The following is a 19,151-nucleotide window of genomic DNA, read 5'->3' on the forward strand; positions in this document are numbered from 1 at the left end:
ATACATATTTCCAATTTCCTTAGAATCATTTTTCCAGAAGTGAAGTTATTGAGTCAAGGGCTGGATATTTGGAGGCCAGGGGCACACACTGATGGGGGCTGCTTCGATGCCCTGTTTTCCCAGGATCATGGCCCTCCTGGAGCTCTGTGCTGTCCCTTCCGGGGCTCATAAGGCCCCCGACTTCCTCTCCTTCAACTTGTGCTAGATTTGCCTCCTGCAGTAGTAGGGGGCTAAATGCTCTGGAATTTAAGCAAAGTAAACCAGCACCCCTGTGTCTCTATCAGCTAATTTTATGAGTTAAATAACATTTTACAAAAAGTCCAGAATCTCTGTTGCTGGAATGGACTTAGAGATATTATCCACCCTGTTATTTTACAAAGGAGGAAAATCAGGTGCACAAGGGGGAGTAATACTCCCTTTTCCTGACGGCAGGACTGAGCTGACACTGACCTTGTCCACTGCCCCAGGGAGGGCTGGGGTCACAGAGGAAAGTAAATTCTTTCTTTCACAGGAGTAAGGGCCAAGTGCCAAACAGCTGCAGGGTCAGTTGGGGCCACCTTTTGACAGCCTGAGTGACTGCTGCCTCGTGGCTACATCCTGGCACTCAGGAGGAACCGTAAAAACTCACTCCAGGAGAGTGGCTCAGATCCTTCTCCAGCAGTCAAGCCAGAAAGCCAGGCCTCAGATTTACAGCACAAGCAGGCATGTGGGCCTGTGGTCTGCCGTTGACCAGGGAGACAGAGAAGACCCGGACTTGCCCTGTGCAAGAACTGGAGTGGGAAAGGGGCAGGGAAGGGATCCTGTCTTCACTGAGCACCTGCTGTGCGCTAGGCCTTTATTTCCTGTGGTTCTCCACACTGCCCTGGAAGGTAGGCATCAGCCCCCTTTTGCAGTTGAGGCTTGGAAAAGGTAAAGGACTTGATCAAAGGTCAAAGTGATAGCAAATGCAGTCAGGATTCCATCCGGGGGTTGGCCACCCAAGGGCTGCAATGTTCTTACCACACCACTCACTACGCACAAGGACCTGAGCACACTTCAGCACACATAATAAGAGAGAGACATAATCGTGCACATGTCTGGAAACTGGTTTCAGATCACAGTAAGATGCCAAGTGAGAGGCAAGTTCAGTCGAGTCAAGAGGTAGCAGTGTGGTCCTTCCCAGCTCCAAGGCTCTGAGAATGCCAGAATTCTGGTGGGAGCGGGGGGACCAGCCAGAGGGCCGTCCAAGGCCCCTGAGATGGCCACAGAGAAAAGGTAAAAGGTAGGCTGTGGGGGAGGAAAGGGCACTGCGCTGGGGGTCAGGAACCAGGGTGCCACTCCCAGCTGAGCCAGGCCAGTTGGGTGAGCCTGGGTGAGCCACTGCATCTGTCCCAACTCAGCTCTTCACCCGGACCTTGGGAAAACTTCCCTCATCCTCCTGCAGCCATCACTCCACTTCACTCCTTCCCCTGCAGCAAGACTCCTTCAGTGTTGTCTACATTTGCCTCTGAGTCCTTTTCCTTGATTCTTTAAAAAAATTTGCAATTATGAATTACTTTTTAAATAAAAATAATATATATTTGTTAGGAAGAATATTAAAACAAACCTATGTACCTGCCAGTCAGATTAACAGAGGTATCTGAAATCCCAGACCGCGTCCCTCTCCCCTCCACTCACCAGTAACCACTAGTCCAAATTCAGCATATATCATGTCCTTCCTTCTTATTCAACTTTTAAATGTTGGTATACCCCTATACTTTATATAAATGGTATCTCATTATACATATTTTGCTACTTTTAAAATTTGTTAAGGGGTGAATTGTGCCCTCATCAAAAAAGACTGTGTTGTGAATCCTGACCCCCAATACTTCAGAACGGGACCTTTTTGAAAGAGGGTCTTCATAGAAGCAAGCGAGTTACAATGAGGTAGTCAGAGTGGGCCCTCATCCAGTATGACCGGCGTCCTTATACCACAGGGACACCTGGATACAGGGAGAATGCCGTGGGAAGATGGGAGGGAGGCTCCCACAAGCCAAGGAACTGCCAGGAACTAGGAGGGGGGCCTGGAACCCCTCCTTCCCTAGGGCCTTTGGAGGGAGGGCAGCCCTGTCGCACCTTAGTCTTGGACTTGCGGCCTCCAGCAGTGGGAAGGATTATATTTGTTGTTCAAGCCACCCAGTCTGTGGCACTTTGCTACAGCAGGAAATGGGTACCTCATTCAATTCTGTATTCTTGAAATATACTTGTTAATGAATGAAGCTGAGGTTGTACATGTCCTCTGCCGTGTTCTGTATAGACAATACACAGTTCACCCATTTTACTTTGAAAAGCTATGTGGCTTGCTTACAGGGTTTTGGCGCTGCCAACGGTGCTGCCCTGCACCTCCTGCAGGGTGTACCTACAAGGGACTGCCACTCAGGTCTAGATGGCAAACACAAGCCTTGATGGGCAGCAACAGTCAGCACAGTAATGTCTTCCGTGAAGTAACTCTAATTGCTATCCCCTTTGCCAGTCTGGTGGCTGTAAAATGGCATTTCCTGATGTGTTCAATTTGCTTTTTCCTGCTTACTAATGAAGGTAAGCACCTGTTCATATGTTTATGAATGTATGTCACAATGCATGTTTTCTCTTGCAAAACACCTAGTTGTATTTCCCTTATCTTTTCTCTTATTTATTTCTGTAATTCTTCATGTACTCTGGACTGCATTGGTTATAGGTTGCAAGTATCTTCTCCTATTTGCATCTTTTTGCATTACTTGTAGCGTCCTTTGAGGAACAGAAGACTTTTGTTTTTTTCTTTTAAATGGACTGTATTTTTTTTTTGGTATCATTAATCTACAATTACATGAAGAACATTATGTTTACTAGGCTCCCCCCTTCACCAAGTCCCCCCCACAAACCTCATTACAGTCACTGTCCATCAGCGCAGTAAGATGCTGTAGAATCACTACTTGTCCTCCCTGTGTTGCAAAGCCCTCCCTGTGCCCACCCCACACATTATACATGCTAATCGTAATGAATGGACGGTATTTTTGAAGGCAATTTTAGGTTCACAGCAAAATGACAGAGCAGAGAGTACAGAGAAGAGAGTACATACTCCCCTGCCCCCATGCAGGCACAGCCCCCCTCCCTGCCAACATCCCCAACCGGAGTGCGACATGCATTATAATCGATATACCTACACTGATACATCATCAGCTTTTCACTTTAATGTCATAGATAGAATTTATTCATCTTTTTCTCAACACTTAGTGTTTTCAAGAAATTCTTTGTACCCAAGGTCACGAGATATTTTCCTATACTCCTTTCTTAGGGGCTGATATTCTGCCTGTCACATCATTAATGGACCTGGGATTGATTTGGGGGACTGTCGTGGGTCAGGGATCTAAAATGGCAAGGAGCACATGCCCTGCTTTCCTCACTGGATCACTGTAAAGGCCAGCAGAGGAGGTGTGTGAGAAGGCCTCTGGGAACTGCAGAGCAGTGTACAAACATGGTGCCTGTATTGCTGACGGTGGGTGAGAGCAATTTGAGAGAAGGCTGCTCTGGCCCTCGACTTGCTAATAAATTGGTCCCATGTTAAGACGCCGATAGGCCAGGCACACACAAACCACCATCTTCCTTCAGAGGCTGGGGGCACATGTGGCCTTTGCAAGACAGCAAGTTCCAGTAAAACCACTGGGTTGATTTCCCCTTCACCCACACTGCATGCTCCTGGGCCACTTTACACGAGCAGCTGAGGTTGCAAATATGGCCTTGAGTCATAGAGAAAAGATTAAATTACACTCAGGAAATTTTACTCACCAGAGTTCGACAAAAAGATATCTGTCAAAACCAGCAAAAAGCAAATGTGGGTGCTGTACAGGGAGCCTGCTGCACCCGGCCTCACAGCCTGACAGCTCCGCCCCAGCTCCTGGAGAGGCAACCACAACTGAAGACGGGCCTGTGACACCTGTGACCAGGGACCCTGGCGCCCTCCCGAGAGGAGACCACAGAACCAAGGAGGGATGGAGCCCACCTCAGGGAGCTGGAAGACGCACACTGAAGAAGGCAGGTCTGCAGGGTGGAGGCTGGGAAGGGGTGGAGGGCTGAGAGCCCGAGGGGAGGAGGGCTGCAGGCCCTCTGGGGAGCGGGCCAAGTCTCAAGAGCAGGGGCCAAGGTGCTGGCGGAAGCTGACACAGTCGAACACACCCTCGGGCCTACAGATGGTATTGTTCGTGCTCCTTGAAGCACACCGTGACACAAACTAAGCCAGAGCTCAGGCCGGACCCCCCAGGCACCTGCTGCCCTGGCCTGTGATGCTGACTGGAAGTCCCCGAGTTTCTGGACGTCAGCACTGGGAGAGGACTAGAGAAAACGTCTGGAGGTGACAGATGTATTCAGTACCCTGATTGTGGTGGCAGTTTCACAGATGTACACAAGTCAAAACTTACCACAGTGTACACTTTAAATATGTCTGGTGTAGCCATGTATAGCTCCATAAAGCTATTAAAGATTACAAAATACTGTGGTGGCAATTTTTCTTACAAGTTCATGTTGATAGGCAGAAGAAAGACTGGAAGGACATTCCCCAAAATGTTAACAGTAGTTAGTTTTGTGGGATTATAGGGGATTTTAATTTTCCTCTTTGTATTGTTCTAGTGTTTAAAGACATTCCAAAATAAATGTTTTACTCTTGTAGTCAGGAAAAAAATGTGTTCACTCCGAAGTAACAGCAACCTCCTAGAGACTGGCAGCAGTGGGGCAAAACACTGGGCGTGTGGTGGGTGCTCGGTGCAGGGCTGACAAAGCCGGCCCTGAGCAGCCACCTGGGTCTCACCCTGGCTCTGCATGTGATCACTGAGGGCCTTGGGCTAGGCACTTGGCCGGTACCTCAGTTTCCCCATGATAACACTGAGAAGACTGTAGATGCCTCAGAGGGCGGCTGAGAGCCCACCCAGGTGGCCCTTAGCAGGGTTCCCACAGCACCACAGTGACTGGGTCAATAATAGTTGCTGTTCACTCCCCCTCTCAGCTTCACAGCATTAGAGAGAAGAACTGACATAAAAGCTTTATTTTTCTTAAAGATAAAAACAGAGTTGAGTAATCTCTGAAACAGGACGCCAGATCTAGAATTGTAGGTTTCTGAGGTTTCTCTTATCCAGTCTGGGAAATCTCTCTTTCAAAAACCTGTAACCCCCATTTGTACCTTCCTCTCTCCCCAGGCAACAAGCATGTCTCCTCCCACTTCTGCACACTCACACTTCCCTGGCCCTCTCACATCAATCACCTGAGCTTGCTTCTCCTGGGGCAGAGACCATACCCTCCTCTTCCCTTCGCTTTTGTTCCTTTTCCACAGACCCTGGGAATAATCACCGTGCCCTCCTCACCCACCATGCCCAGGCCAGTCTCGGGCTTGGGCTCCCCTCCAGGGCCCTGGGTGCTATCCTTAACTGCCTTAGTCTGGTGCTCTGGGCGGCTACTGTGCTCCCCTGAGCCTCCATTTCCTCACCTGTCTACTGGGATTGATCACTGCGGCCCCACCTGGCTCATGCAGGAATGTGCTCCGTAAATTGCGCATTATGCCTCACCCAACAGAGGTGGGATCACATTTTCCTACTTTGGCACCACTCTCCGGAGGAGGGGAACCCCTCCTGGACATCCTGCCCTCTCCCCGCAGGTGGGTGCCAGCCCCTGGGGACAGTTAACGCACTTCATCGTGACCACCCTTCCATGGCCAGTCGTCATCCAGTCTTACTGAAACCTGCTGCTGCCTGGTCATGTCAGTTTCCTCAAGCAAGCTCCCTCTCCTTCCGCTCAGGGGGTTCCGTGGTCCTTGAGGCCAAGGCCACCTCATTCATCTTCATCCTCCCTACTTTCCTCACCCAGCAAATCCACACCTTGCACAGAGCTAGCTCATCGTGTGTGCATAGCACTTGTTTGTTAGTGTTACTTGAACCAGCATTATGTCTCTGCGACCTTGGCAGAGAGGCACAACTATTAAACTTTATGGTGACAATGGAACAAAGGCACCAGATCATTCCAAAGGTGAAGCCACACCACAGGGGCTTTTCAGAGTTCCGGGGCAAAAGATCTGCGATGGCTGCTCAAGTAGGAAGGCTTCCTGACCCCAGTCACCCATGGCGTGCGTGGGGATGCAGCAAGGACGGCATCTGTGTGTCCAGGTGTGTAGGTGGGATGCGTTTGCAGAGTCTATGGTGTTCCTTTGACTCAAATCCCTCTCACCTACCACCTATCACCAGATCAGAGTGTTCGAGGCCTGCAGGAGGCCAATTCTCTGCCAGACCCGAGGTTAAAAGAACCCCAGGGTGTGAGTTCCTCAGTTTCCCACTCCCCATTCTGGACTCCCGCAGTGGCCAGCCTGGCAGGCCTGTGCCTGTCTTTTGTCTCTGCCAGGTTCTCCTTCTTTCCAGCCCCTCCTCCGTAATCCCCCAGCAGCCTCCCCATCTGCCCCGTTTCTGGTCCAAGGACAAGCCCCTGCCTGGCACAGCTCACCGACAGAGACTGGAGCTCAGAACTGTCAGCCCGGGGCTGGGCCGCTGCCAGGCTCAGGGGTCCCCTTAAGCAGCCCTCTCTCCAGGCCCCACCACCCCACGGAAGATCAGTCACGGCCACCAATCAGCTCCTTGACTCCCTCGCTGAGTGACCTTGGGCAGCTGGCCTCCCCCAACGGTGCCTGTTTCTGCCTCTGGAAAAACAACAAAGTAACACCTCTTGGGATTGTTGTGAGCGTTCAGTGGGAAAACAGCGTTTCCCCGACTTGTAGTCATTCAATTTCGCAACACAATTTTATCATATCTGTGTATCACCTGCTTTGTCACTTGGTGTTTGCCATCAAACCAATTTTAAGTCATCTCACTTTGTAAACAATATGCTTTGCTAAAGAACACAAAGCCCCACGCAATACATTAATATATGCAGCCTCTCTCCCTTTTAACTGATCAATTTAAAGAAACTCCTGTTTTCAAATCCTTCAATTCTTTTATTTATTTTATTATATAATTCTTGGTCAGGCCAGGCCTCTTCTGAGCTAGCTATATTCTCTTCTAATACTTGATACAATGAATGCTTAACCATTAAAACACAAGGTCCTCGGGGGCAGGGAGCTGCAGGCTGCTGTAGCACAGTTTGCCAGACCCTCAGGTAGCAGACGGGCAGCCCGTGGCCCACACTTGTCCGAGGCAGGTGTGCAGCAGCTGTTGGGTCGCAGGGAAACCTCTGCCTGGGGGAGTCACTGGCCACCTGGAGAACCCGGACCAGAGCCCTCAAACCCCTGGCCCGGAGACAGAGGGACACAGACTGGAGCCTGTCTGTGAAGTGAGGTGTCAGAGCATCCTGGGAGTGTCACCCCACCTTCAAACCACTGTGCCGGCCTGAAAACTGAGGGTGGGGAAGGCTGAGACCAGGTGAGGGGGTGAGGGTAGATGAGGCCTGACTCTGTGAGCTCAGAGTGGCCTGTCCTAACAAGGACTTAATGGTTTGGGGACTGGAGCTTTTTTCTCTCTTCAAAAACAAGTCACCTAAGTGGTACAATGGGGATTGCATATAACAATCCCTTAATTGTGCTCTGCCCTTCAGCAGAGAAAATTCTTTCACACTCTCTGCATGATACCTCACAGCCACTTTATGAAGTGGTCAGGGCAACTCCAGGACTGTTACCCCAGTTCATGAAGGAGTGAACTGGGGTTCACTAAGACATGAACCTCCAGGACAGTATGGAGTGGAGGACAGTGTGGCATACTTACTAAGCACCCATTATGTGATGGCACGTTTTCAGGCCTTATCTCATTTAATCTGGGGACAGTCCAGTGATGTATGGACTATTGGCCAAATAAGCCAGGTTAAGAATCCTATCCAAGATGCAGCAGATTTGGATTTGTTAAGAATTACAGGCAGTCCCTAGCTTCCAACTAGGTTATATTCCCTGATGTATCAAAAGACAATTCTCCAGTGAAAGAGGGTAATTACGGTACTCAGACAAGTCCAAGGAGGGCCAATTAACCCATAATACTCCAGAATTCTTGAATAGTGCAGTGAGCTTCAGAAAAATATTATTGTAATGCCAGTAATCAAAACAGAAAAGCAAAGCATTTGATAAGAAATCACCTTGAATTTATCTTGAATGGCTGCCTGAAATCTGAGGCCAGATGGAAGAACAGACAGAATTTCCCTGCCATCCTACTTTGGAATTTAAAGAAGAGGAAAGGAGGTACATGGTGGTTGGGAGAGGCGCCGGGGCAGCCCCCAGCAAGCAGCAGGCTGGGGGAAAAAGAGAGCTAGCAGACCAGATGGGGAAGGTGTGGAAGGAAGGAGAAGGTCCCTGGAGCCAGAGGGGCCTGAGGGGGACCCCAAATGCTCTCCCACTCAAGAGGCCGCTTCCTATGAGAACAAGTGTTCCAGCCTTCACAGGAAGATGCCAGAGGTGCTGGGTCTGCCACTGCTGGGGAGTCAGGGTGACTAGGAGGTCTAAAAACAAGGTGGGGGGAAAGGCAAGTCGGCCAGTGGGATTTTCTGGGGAAGAGTCTGGGGAAGACAAGTGTGTTTCCAATGGGGAGAATCAGAATGGATTTAACCCCCTGCCACCAGATACCAAGTTGTGGCAGTGGGAGCAGGACTGGGGCCTGATAGCAGCGGGACATCCTCCCAATTGTTGAAGAGCAACCGGGGTTCTGGCTGCTTTAGACTCTGGCCACCAGTCCCCACCCCAAGCCCAGCTTACTAGCTGCGTGCAGGGCCCTGCACATCTTGCCGGGCGTCACCTCCTCCTCCACAAGATGAAAGTGATAACCACACTTCCCAGCCAGGGCGCTTCGGCGGCATGAATGGGCTAACACCTACAGAATGACTCACACGGTGTCTGGCACATGGGGCACACATAGCCAATGCATGTCACCTCCAGGCCTGGCAGCTCCCTCACTTCCTGCTGAGGCCTCGGGGCCATGGCGGCTGTGGAGGCAGCAGCTGTCTTCATCCCCTTTGCTCCAGGTCACCAGGCTGCCACTGCGGGGGGAGGAGGCCTTTCATGATCAAAGTGTGTGTACAGAGATGTGAGGTGTGATTCTAATTTGAGATCAGAGCATGGCAGCTGGTCAGGCTGTCCCGTCTGTGGAGGCCTCCAGGAGAGGGGGCTACAGTGGTGGTGGGCGCAGCTCCCAAGGCCAGTGAGACTGTCCATAGCCCCCACATCCCAGATGTTCTCAGGTAACGCCAGAGCTAGAAAGAGCTACAGATCTTTTGGTTCCACGTGCTTATTTCACAGATGAGGAAACAGGTCCGGTGGTGGAACTTGGAAATGCCAAGGGAATAATTTAATCACATAACATTAAGGCCAACTGAATGGGGGAGAGCCTTTCACAGTGCATGCATATAGCACAGCTCACACTGTATACTTTCCATGTCTTACAACATTGTCACTTACACCCTAGTAAAGCAAAAGGAAGAAAATTCAGGCTGTGAGGACCTGGGGCCTGGGGGCAGAGGGTGGGTGGGCCCCATAAGGGGATGAGCGAGTTCTCCAAGAGGAGCACAAGCCCCGAGGGTGGGGCCTGGGTACAGGAGGAGGGGAGAAGAGGAGTCCTAGACAGGAGGAGAGCCAGAAGTGTGTCTGCAACCTGAGGTCAAGGAAAGAGAGTTTTCAAGAAAGGGGGTACAGTTAACAGTGCCAGTGGGGCTGAGGATGGAGGAAAAGTCCCTCCACGTACTGAGGGGGATGTGCAGACCCTCCTGGGACCAAGCTTGGCCCTGGCTGTGACCAGAGGCCCTCAGGCTGGATCTGGTGCTGAGGAAATCTCTTGGGGCGCCTGGAGGGGTGTGGACCCTCCACGAAAACCCAAGGACAACTGCCCAAGACCCCAGTGAGCAGAAACAGGATGGGACGGAAATGAACAAATTGCTCCTTTAAAGCCATGTTTCAGGAATGTTTGATCTGGTGCTTCTCTTTCCTGCAGCAGGATTTTGAAAGAAAACAAATCTTTAAAAGCTTCAACTGCAAAGCAAAGAGCCCTCTGTGTGCCTACATCTGGTCTCTGCTTCACGAACAAAACTCCTTTACTCTGGGGCCTGGATCATGTCCAAGGCAGATAGAGCCTTCTGGCCAAGATGGGAGCAGCCAGAGTTCCTGCCGAGGGTTCAGAGTGAGCCAGGCACAGCCAGGCCTTGAGGCCTTCCAGAAGCTTCCATTCCAGGCACCCTATGGCTAGGGGCCCAGGGTGGCTGACAGGTGGGAGCAGAGAGGGCCACATCCCTGTGCCAAATCCAAGTCTGGCAGCTTTTCCCAGACACTTGGTGGGGAAGAGAGGGAGCAGAGAAGTCCCACAAGGAAAGTGACCCCGGCTTAGTCTGTCTGGGATTTAAAAAGAGGCGGCCCACCTTGCCTTCGCCCACTTCCAAAGGACTCAAATCCAGAGCCTGCAAAAGGAGGCCCAAGCTAGGGAAATGGACACAAAAGGGAAAGGGTGCCTGTCCTTGTCAGGGCTTGTTCCCAGGCCAGGGGCCCTCCTCATGGACTCCCAGGAGGTCAGGGCAGGAGTAGGCCCAAGGATCCTCCACAAAACTCTGTACTGACCAAGAGACAGAGCCGTGGGGAGTGTCCAGGGTCACGTCCAGAGCAGCAACTTCCTCACAAGTTGCTTTGAGGATTAAATGAGAAAACAGAGCAAAGCATGTAGCCCAATTACCACTGGACCTGAGGCTAGTAGTGTTCTATCATCAGTACTGTGATTTTGCCCACAGGAGCTGAGTTTCTGGGTCTCCAGAAGAAAGAGTGCCCTCCCCCTCTTCAGGAGAGGCCTCTGACCTATCTGGCTTCTCTCCTGTCGCGTGGTGGAGAGCCCCGCCTGGCCTCTCCTTAGCTGTGCGACCTGGGGGAACCCTCCAGCACCTCTCCCCCCAAGTGCCAGCACCCTGGTTTTCTCACTGAGAAAAATAAGCCAGATATTCAGTAGGGACCCTTCCATGTTGGGAATCTCCAATTTCAGCAGCAAAACTGCCCTGACCAGAGGGCAGCTAGGAAAACGTGTGCCTGCCTCGGAGAAGGAAGGCCTGGTCAGAGAGAGACAAAGGGGCCCTGTGCAGGCCCTGCCTCTGGCCTGGCCCCGAGCTCTGGGAGTTTCCACACCCAGGTCTGGGGCCTTCCAAGAAGCACAGTTAAAAGTTATTACTTGAAAGCTGTCAGACCGTTTACTCTGTTTTCCTGGAAGCTGTAGTCCAAGAAAGGTTGGGGGCTGGGGCAGTAGAAGAGAGCCCAAAAGGGCAGGAGGAGGAACAACGGAGAGAGAGGAGACAGAGTGGAAAGGTGAGAGGAGGTAGTGCAGACGCAGACGCCAGGAGACAGACTGAGACGCGTAGGAGGCCACAGGGAGCGGGGGGTGGGGTGGGGGTGGGGGGGTGGGGTGCGCAGGCAGGAGCAGCGGTCATGGCTGAGCAGGGCCCGGACACAGGGCTCAGATGACCACAGCCTTTGACTTCCTTCAGCCTGGACACTGTCAGGCCACAAAACAGAGGCAACACCGTGCTTTCCTAACAGGAAACTCCCTCACTGTGCGGGAGGGCAGAGCCGGGAGGGTGTCTGGCTACCCCCTGAAGACCCTCAGCCCTTGCCTGAAGGGCCCTTTGGCCCAGAGACACAGCGGTGGTTGCTTTTCTGTAAAACCACCACAAACCTCCACTCTGAAGCAGCACCCTTCCCCTTTGCTGCTCGACGACGAGGGGCCCCACACCAAACTGGACAGGAGCGCCCTGCTGCCATGGTGACCGGCATCCAGCAGATCGCAAGTCCCAGGTGGGGCATCGCCTAGTTGTGTTGTGATCACCACCACCATGAAGCCCCTGCCACAGGGCAGGGCTCTGCCCAGCGCTTTACACGCACCGCAGAATGAAGACTCAAAACAGAATACAAGATGTGAGTACTCCTCTCATTCCACAGCAGGAAGACCAGACTATGTGCCTTCAGAACCCAAGTCTCACCCACTACAGGCAGTGTCCCCCTGTATCTGTGGTTTCACTTTCCAAGGTTTCATTACCCAACATCAACCTCGTTCCACAAGTGGTTGATTCTCCTTCTGACCTATGTATTGTTAGTATACAATCTTATGTTGGTAACAAATGTACATCAACATGGTTGGTTGTACATGTACATCATCACAGTCCCGTGATCAACTTACATTGTGATTGCGAATTATTGTGCACTTTTATCCCCCTTCCCGTCCCCACCCTCCCCTTTGGTCACCACTAGTCACTTCTCAGTGTCTCTGAGTCTCTTGCTGTTCTATGTCCCACAAACAAATGAAATCATACAGTGTTTGTCTTTCTCCGCCTGGATTGAGGCGCCTGTTGAGGAACCTAACGCTATGTCTCATGCTTATGTTGTCTGCCTCACTTCACCTGATCAGGTAGGCATCGTGTCACCTCACATCACAAGCAGGGTGAAGACAGTACAGTAAGATATTTTGAGAGAGAGGAGACAGACCACGTTCACAGAACTTTTATTATAGTATACTGTTTTAATCGTTCTATTTCATTGTGAGTCACTGTTATTAATCTCTTACTGTTGCCTAATGGGTAAGTCAAACTTTATTGTAGGTATGTATGTAGGAAAAAACAGTTTATACAGGATTTGGTACTCCCTGAAGTTTCAGGCATCCGCTGGGGGTCTTGGAACATATCCCATGGGGAAAGGGGGGCTACTGTACTCTAAATGGAAATAAAATACAAATGCCTATAGAAGCACAGTGCAGTGGTAAAGGCTAGAGAGTTTTTGTTCTGCTACTTAGAAGCAGGGTGACATCGGGGAAGTGGCCTGTTTGCCCAGGGATGGTTTCCTCATCACTAAAATGAGAATAATTACAGAGGGATTTAAAAGTGCTCATTATGAGCCACCAGTGCAGACCCTGGCCTGGGTGATGCTCAGCAAAGGTTCTGTGACCCAGGACGAGGCCCTGCAAACCTTAAGCCCTGGACTACTTCCCGGAGCTGTGCTCTGCATGCAGGAACAAAAGAGGACTTGGCCCTGATGGAGCACCACCTGGGGTGGTACTGTGCCCAGGTGCCAGGGTGGGTGGGTGATCAGGCAGCAAGGGGCCTGTGCTTAATGGGGCATTAGGATTCTGGCCCCTGATCCCACACTGTGGCAGCCTTCTCTGCACTGTGTGTCCCTGCCCTGCCCGCCGCTTTGGCCACCTGCAGGGCCCCCGTGGGTGGGGCAGGCTGAGCAGGGCAGGGCAGGGCTCAGCAGGAGGCAGGGCGGCATTATCTCTCCCAGCACTGGGCTGGAGACGGAGTTAACCTGCCTCCTTATCAGCTCCCAGGCCCTGGGCTGAAACGTACAGCCTGGCTCTGAGGCCTGGGGTCTGGAGGGAAGTTGCCCAAGTCCTTCTTCCACTGGAATGGTCCCTGGAACAGGAGTTTGAGAGGCAGCCTGGGAAACAGAATGCCACCCGGCTTGGACACTGTGTCCACCCTAGACACTGTCCCCATCTGTGAAATTAAGGGTGGAGAGGCAGCTGGATGAGGCGACCCCTGAGTCCCTGCCAGCTCTAGAGTTAGGATCTTGGGACCACCTATGAAGTAGCCACGATGATCATCCTGTTTACAGCTGAGGAACCCCAAACAAGGCCACACAGAGGGAAGAGCCTCCTGCCATAGCTCATTAGTCAGCAGCAGAGCTAAGTAACAACCAGGTCTCCTGACTCCCGGTCCAGTGCTCTTCCAGAAGGCCCTGACCTTCTAAAAGGCCCATGGACGAAAGGTCTGGAGATGATGAGGTGGCTGCTTCTGGGCTCCGCATCCCATGGCCCTCCTCCCTCCATCAGGCCCCAGGAGTGGGTGGCGGGCCTCTCAGCCACGTGGGCACCTGGCAGCCATGCAGGCAGGGGTCACTCCTTGGTTCCTGTCCCAGGAAAGGCAGGGTGTGTGGAGAGCTGGCAGCACCACTGGGCCCCGATAGCACTCCTCCCTTATCAGGGGGCCAAGGACTGCGAGGGATGAGTCTAAGAATCAAGGGCAGGTTCAACAGAAAGGGGGAGGGGTAGAAAGGGAAAGTGATGCAACACGACTGAGGCCTCCAGCTTGTCAAGAAGACTCTCTTGGCAGGTGAGGTGGGGTTGGGGGGAGTGAGGCTCAGTGGGGAAGGTGTCAAAGGACAGAGTGAGCTAGGTCCTGCTTACCCTTCGAGGAGCAGAGGAGTCCAACTCAAGAGGCTGTCCGGTAGAAATCTTAGGGTGAGAGAGGACAGAAGAGACCCAGATTCTACATCCCAGGGCAGGAGGCGCCATGGCCACCTTTGAGAACCTGAGGAGTTACAGCCTTGCCGGCAGGGAAGCTTATGCCCAGGCTGCTGGGGGAGATGACTCATACCTGGCTTGGGACTTGGAGGGCCCTGCCTGAGCTTGGGGGAGTTCCCTGTATAGCTGCAGGCGGAGACGCAGTGGGTGCAGCCCAGATGAACAGCCATCCCACTCTGAACCAGGGAGGGCAGCAGAGGGGCGGGCAGCAAAGCTGGGGCTCCAGGCAGGCGCCAGCCAGTTCCATGAATATGTCCCCATCCAGTCCTTGGCCCAGGTTCCTGGATCCTCCTCCCCTCTGGACCAGGTCCAGACTACCCTGAGGACTGTAGTTTGGGAGTGGGCCTGAGAGCCTCTCCTCACTGCTGGGCAGCATGAGTGGAGCTGTGACCTCTGAATACTCAAGGACAGACAGCTCACACAGATTCGTGGACCACCTACACATCCAGGGTCAGGGGCCCAAAAGGTTTCACCCGCTCCTCCTCTTGCCAGGCAACCATGCACTCCGGGCTTCCTGAACGAGGCTGCTTTGACTACTTGTCAATGCAGGCCCCAAAAATGTTTAATGTGGCCACTGAAGCCATTTACAAGGCCAAAACTGGGCTGCTTTTTGTATGCTGGTAAGAACCCTGCACCCCACCCCAGAACCCCAGGTTACCTTTGAGTTAAGCAGGAATGAGAGCTGAGAAAAGACGTGACCCCCAAGGGGGCCTGGGACTGGAAAGACCCTGGAACCAGGATAAATTGGGCAAGAAAGAGCTGGAGTGCCTGGGCTAGAGCAAAGCTGGCCAGGACCCCAGGGAGCCAGAGTGGTGGCTGAAGCTGGGCCTGGACAAGGAACGGCCTGAGGCAGTGAGTCGGGGTGCAAGAGGGAAGGGCAGCCTCGAAGCAGCCTCAGTGTATGGAGAACCCAAGCCATGTCCGGTGGTAGGTACCCACCTCCCCAGGCTGGGCTGACGTCCCCAAATGATGGGCTACTACGCCCAACACACAAGCATGTCCGCGCACAGGCACATGCACCTCCACGGGCCCCGGGTGTTCATCTGACCCTTTGGTGACCTCCTTCCTTCTCACCTGCACCGCAGCCCGTTTCACCTGGATACAGGCGGTAGGACACAGCGCGGCTGGTGCCCATCCCCACCTCCTAAGATAGCAACATCAGGTGGGGACACTTGACAAAAATTCGGATTCAGATCCCTCCCCCCGCCCCTCCGCCCCACCCCCAGGATTCAGTCGGTGGTCTGGGTAGTTCTGAGGTGGCCCTTGGAGGAACGCTGGGTGGCCTGTGGCTGCTGCTGCTGCTGGAGAAAACAATGATCCACGCTGGCTGTGTTCACTGTTGCACACGCGGTACCAGGTGCTTTGCCTGAACCACCCCTTTTCATCCTCTGACATGGCATCCAGGAAGGTGCCATTATTTCCATTTCCAAACTCACAGGCCACCTGAGGAACCAGTTTGATGTGATTGCCCCCCCCCCCCCCAGGGGCCTGCAGACCCACAGGGCCGGGACCCACCCCCGAGACAGGACCAGAAAAAACTCCTGGGGACGGGGCGGCGGGAGGGCCCCACCCGGGAGAGTCCCACCCACACCCCCTACACCCCCACCCCCACCCGTCCCGCGGGTCCGCCCCGCCCCGCCAGGGAGGCTCCCGCGCGGACCGGCCCGTCCTGCGGGCCGGGCGAATTCCCAGGCGCCGGGCGCCCCCTGCAGCTGCACAGGGGTGCAGCAGGGCGGAGGCTGGGACCTTGGGAGCCCACAAGCCCGGCTTTAAGGGGGGGTTCCTCTCCCATCATCTCCAACCCCCGCTGTGGTTGTTAAAATGTTGCCCCATTTTAAGAATGAGAACTGCTGAGTGTCCTGCCCACGGTCACAGAGCCAGCCAGTAACGGCCCGGAGTCCCGCTGCCCAGGTCTCTCTGTCCCAGCCCCTCAACGCCCGTCGTCTGCACTCCCTCATGTGAACCCAGGGCGGACAGCACAGCAGGGCAGCTGTAGGAGGCAGGCAAAGGGCATTTAATGGGCTCTGGGGGGTCTGGGCACTCCCGCCAGGGCGGTGGGCGAGGGCAAGACAGAGAGGGGCCTCCACGCCGGGCTCAGGAGGAGAGACTCAGGGGCAGGGGCTCCTGGCGTCGCTGGGTGTGAAGCGGGCAGAGGAGGACAGAGCCTTCTCCGGGGGCCTCCCATAGCAAGGGCAGCCCTGGGCCAGTGTGGAGCTTAACACAGAGTGGGAGCAGGGCTCTGCTCAAGCCCCCACCCCAAGGCTCACGGCCTCCTCACAGGCTGAGGGGCAGAAACCAGCCAAGCCGCCTCCTCACCCCAACACAGGCAAAGGGAGAGGGACAGACGTCCTGCAGGAACCCTGGGGACTTCATTCCTAATACTCCACGTTTCATATACTGCTTTGGAGTAAAAGCTGCCTTTAAATAAAGGAATCCACCCCCAAAACTGTAAACCACTGGACCAGTCTCAGTCCTCATTAAGCTGAGGGAACTGAGGCCCAAGGCCAACCAGCAAGTAAATGACGTGGTTTTTCCCTTCCTGTCTCCAGGGAGCCCTGGTGTATTCTAGAGGCCTGTGACTCTCCTTCCAACCCTCCTCGGGCCTAGAACCCCCTCCCTTGAGCTATGAGTGCTCCAGCTAGGGGGCCAGCCCAACTCAGGGGCTTCCCTCATCACCTGTACCGTCTGCTGACACCCTCTCCCAGCACACACAGGCATGGGTACACACACACACACTGCTCACCTCCTGGAAGGCTGCAGCCTCCCCACTCCCTGGGGAACCCGTCCCTGGTTTGCAGAGACTCAGAGGTGGGGGCTGGGGACCGGACTCAGGCCCAGGGAGGGCTGGGGGACCCTGTGCCGAGGGGCACATGGGGGAGAGCAGGTTCTGCGTAAGCACCCAGTCAGGCCCCACCACCCTCTGCAGCCAGACAGCCTCAGCCATGTACCTGGGGAGCAAGAAGCCAGATGCAAGGGGTGTGGCTGGGCCCCCCTCAGCTTGGGAGCACACAGCCCAAGACTTGGCCCTTCTGGGAGCTGGGGCCAGGCTCATCCAGGCTGTAGAGGCCCTCAAACACACTTGTTGGGGCAAAAGCCCAGAAGCAAAGAAGGGGAGGCCCCAGAGCTCCCACCATGCCCTGGAGAAAACCCCAAAAGAACAAGAACAGTGAATGTAAGGGCCTAGGAGCTGTGCTAAGGGGCCAGGGGAGATGACTTAGCTTCACCCTACCCCACCAGCCCAGAGGCCGCCATCCGGTGCCTACTTTGTCAACTCACTTGGGTCCCAGTGGTGCACAAATTGTTAAATACCAGTTGTTGGCACAGCCGTGGTCGAAGGGGTTGTATCCCTGCAGGTATCGGCACTAGAGGGAAGCAAGGGTGGAAAGATCCAGCTGGATTGGGCAGGCCACTGCCCGCTGGTGCCCCCTGGGCTGGTCAGCCAAGCCCAAGGCTGCAGCAAGACTCCAAGGGCAGAGGAGTAGGGAGAGTCAGCCACAGCCTCCCCAAACCACTTCTGAGCACTGCACCCACCTCTCCCACCTTCTCAGGGATCCCCCACCACCTTGCACCCACGTTTGCAGTATCCTCCCCGTCTCCTTTGGCCACATGCATCCTCCTCCTACTTCCTTCCAGATATACTTTCAGATCTTCCTTTTGCTGGAAAACTGCTCCAAAGACAGCATACCCCACGTCTACTTTGATTTTTTTCTAAACTTGTTCCTTCATGAATTTCTTCTGTTCCTTCCATCTGGAAGGGCAGTTATATAGGGCCCAGTATCTCCCTAACCAAAATCACATGGCCCTGGAAATCCGGGCTGCAGGTCCTGAGCTGGAGCAGAAGTCAACCCAAAGGTCAAGTCCTCCCCTGGACACTCCTGACCAGGTTCTCCCCCTCCCCTCCTTCCATCAGCCTAACCCCTCCTCCACCCAAGCGCGTGCCGAGTGTCACCCACATTTCAAGAACTGAAGCTACAAAATGTCTGTCATGACGGGAAGCGGCCCAGGAGCACCTCTGCCCTCCACCCGCTGCCTGTGTCCTGCGCCTGTCATGAAGATTTTGATTCTCAACACTACTTTCTACCAAAAGGAACCAGTGCCCCATGACACCTGGGAAAAGTCAAGACACGCCGGGCTGACCCACTGTTGCCATAAAGCAACACTAACCATTGTGATATTTTGAGTTCTGCCTACTTTAAGGTGTTTAAAGCATTTACAGGATTCACAATTTTAATGAAGTGGTCAGAAGAGTCTCAGTAAACTTATAATCAGCATTTCAAATTTAGGGAAATAAATTTTGATTAGATATCTATGAAGTACAGAAAAATGTCAATTGTTCAAAGCTTAAAGGAATGATCATTGTTTAGTGAATTCACAAGAATTGACTGATAAAGGAGAACACTGTGCCCTCCCCACATGGGATCCACTCAGTCGTGAATGGAATCCAGGGGCTCTGATGGTCCCAGACTGTCCTCTCCCCGGATTGGGTCTCCTGCTCCGGGTCTGCCTGAAACGCCCTCACACTCCACCGGACCAAAACAAAGTGGGCATCGTCCTCTTGCCCAGCTCCTGCCCAGCTCCCTGTCGCCTCTGCTCTCTTGCCTTCTTCCCCAGGGAGCAGGGCATCGGGCTTCTCTCTTTTTCTCTCTCTTTCCTTATCTTCCGAAGCATTCCTTTGCTTTTAGGTTCACTTCCTTGCTCATAAATAGTTTGGGGCCTTGGCAATGTTCCAGGCACTGCGCTGGGGATTGAGGGTCCACGGCAAACAACAAAGTCAGCCTTAACTTTCAGAGTAGTGAGGGCAGCTGGGGAGTGGTCAGGGCAGCACAGAGAAGGACACTGAGAAGGGGAGGCAGCCCAGCAAGACTCCCAGCCCAGGAAAGCAGAGAGCTGGAT

General features: G+C 53.5%; 1 protein-coding gene and 2 long non-coding RNA genes across 4 annotated transcripts in view; 1 reads left to right on the forward strand and 2 right to left on the reverse strand.

The window, feature by feature from the left end:
• The first annotated feature begins 1,175 nt into the window (after window positions 1–1,175).
• LOC130684091 (uncharacterized) lies at window positions 1,176–4,877 on the forward strand. 2 transcript variants are annotated; one of them, XR_008998227.1, is made up of 4 exons: window positions 1,203–1,254; window positions 2,492–2,556; window positions 3,845–4,033; window positions 4,185–4,877. It is a non-coding gene; the product is annotated as an uncharacterized LOC130684091 (long non-coding RNA). The 2 variants fall into 2 exon arrangements; XR_008998226.1 differs by having other exon boundaries at window positions 1,176–2,556.
• Window positions 4,878–7,961: 3,084 nt separating this feature from the next.
• Window positions 7,962–10,135, reverse strand: LOC118932658 (uncharacterized). Its single transcript, XR_008998225.1, has 2 exons — window positions 8,699–10,135; window positions 7,962–8,445 (listed from the first exon to the last, which is right to left on the reverse strand). It is a non-coding gene; the product is annotated as an uncharacterized LOC118932658 (long non-coding RNA).
• Window positions 10,136–15,901: 5,766 nt separating this feature from the next.
• Window positions 15,902–19,151, reverse strand: part of ZDHHC19 (zinc finger DHHC-type palmitoyltransferase 19) — a 10,135-nt gene continuing 6,885 nt past the window's right edge. Inside the window, 3 exon segments of the mRNA XM_057488654.1 lie at window positions 15,902–16,472; window positions 17,002–17,206; window positions 17,535–17,620. Of these exon segments, the coding sequence (XP_057344637.1) occupies window positions 16,353–16,472; window positions 17,002–17,206; window positions 17,535–17,620 (411 nt within the window). The 3' untranslated portion in view covers window positions 15,902–16,352.

The sequence above is a fragment of the Manis pentadactyla genome, chromosome 1, assembly GCF_030020395.1.
Source record: "Manis pentadactyla isolate mManPen7 chromosome 1, mManPen7.hap1, whole genome shotgun sequence".
NCBI classification, from domain to species: Eukaryota; Metazoa; Chordata; class Mammalia; order Pholidota; family Manidae; genus Manis; species Manis pentadactyla.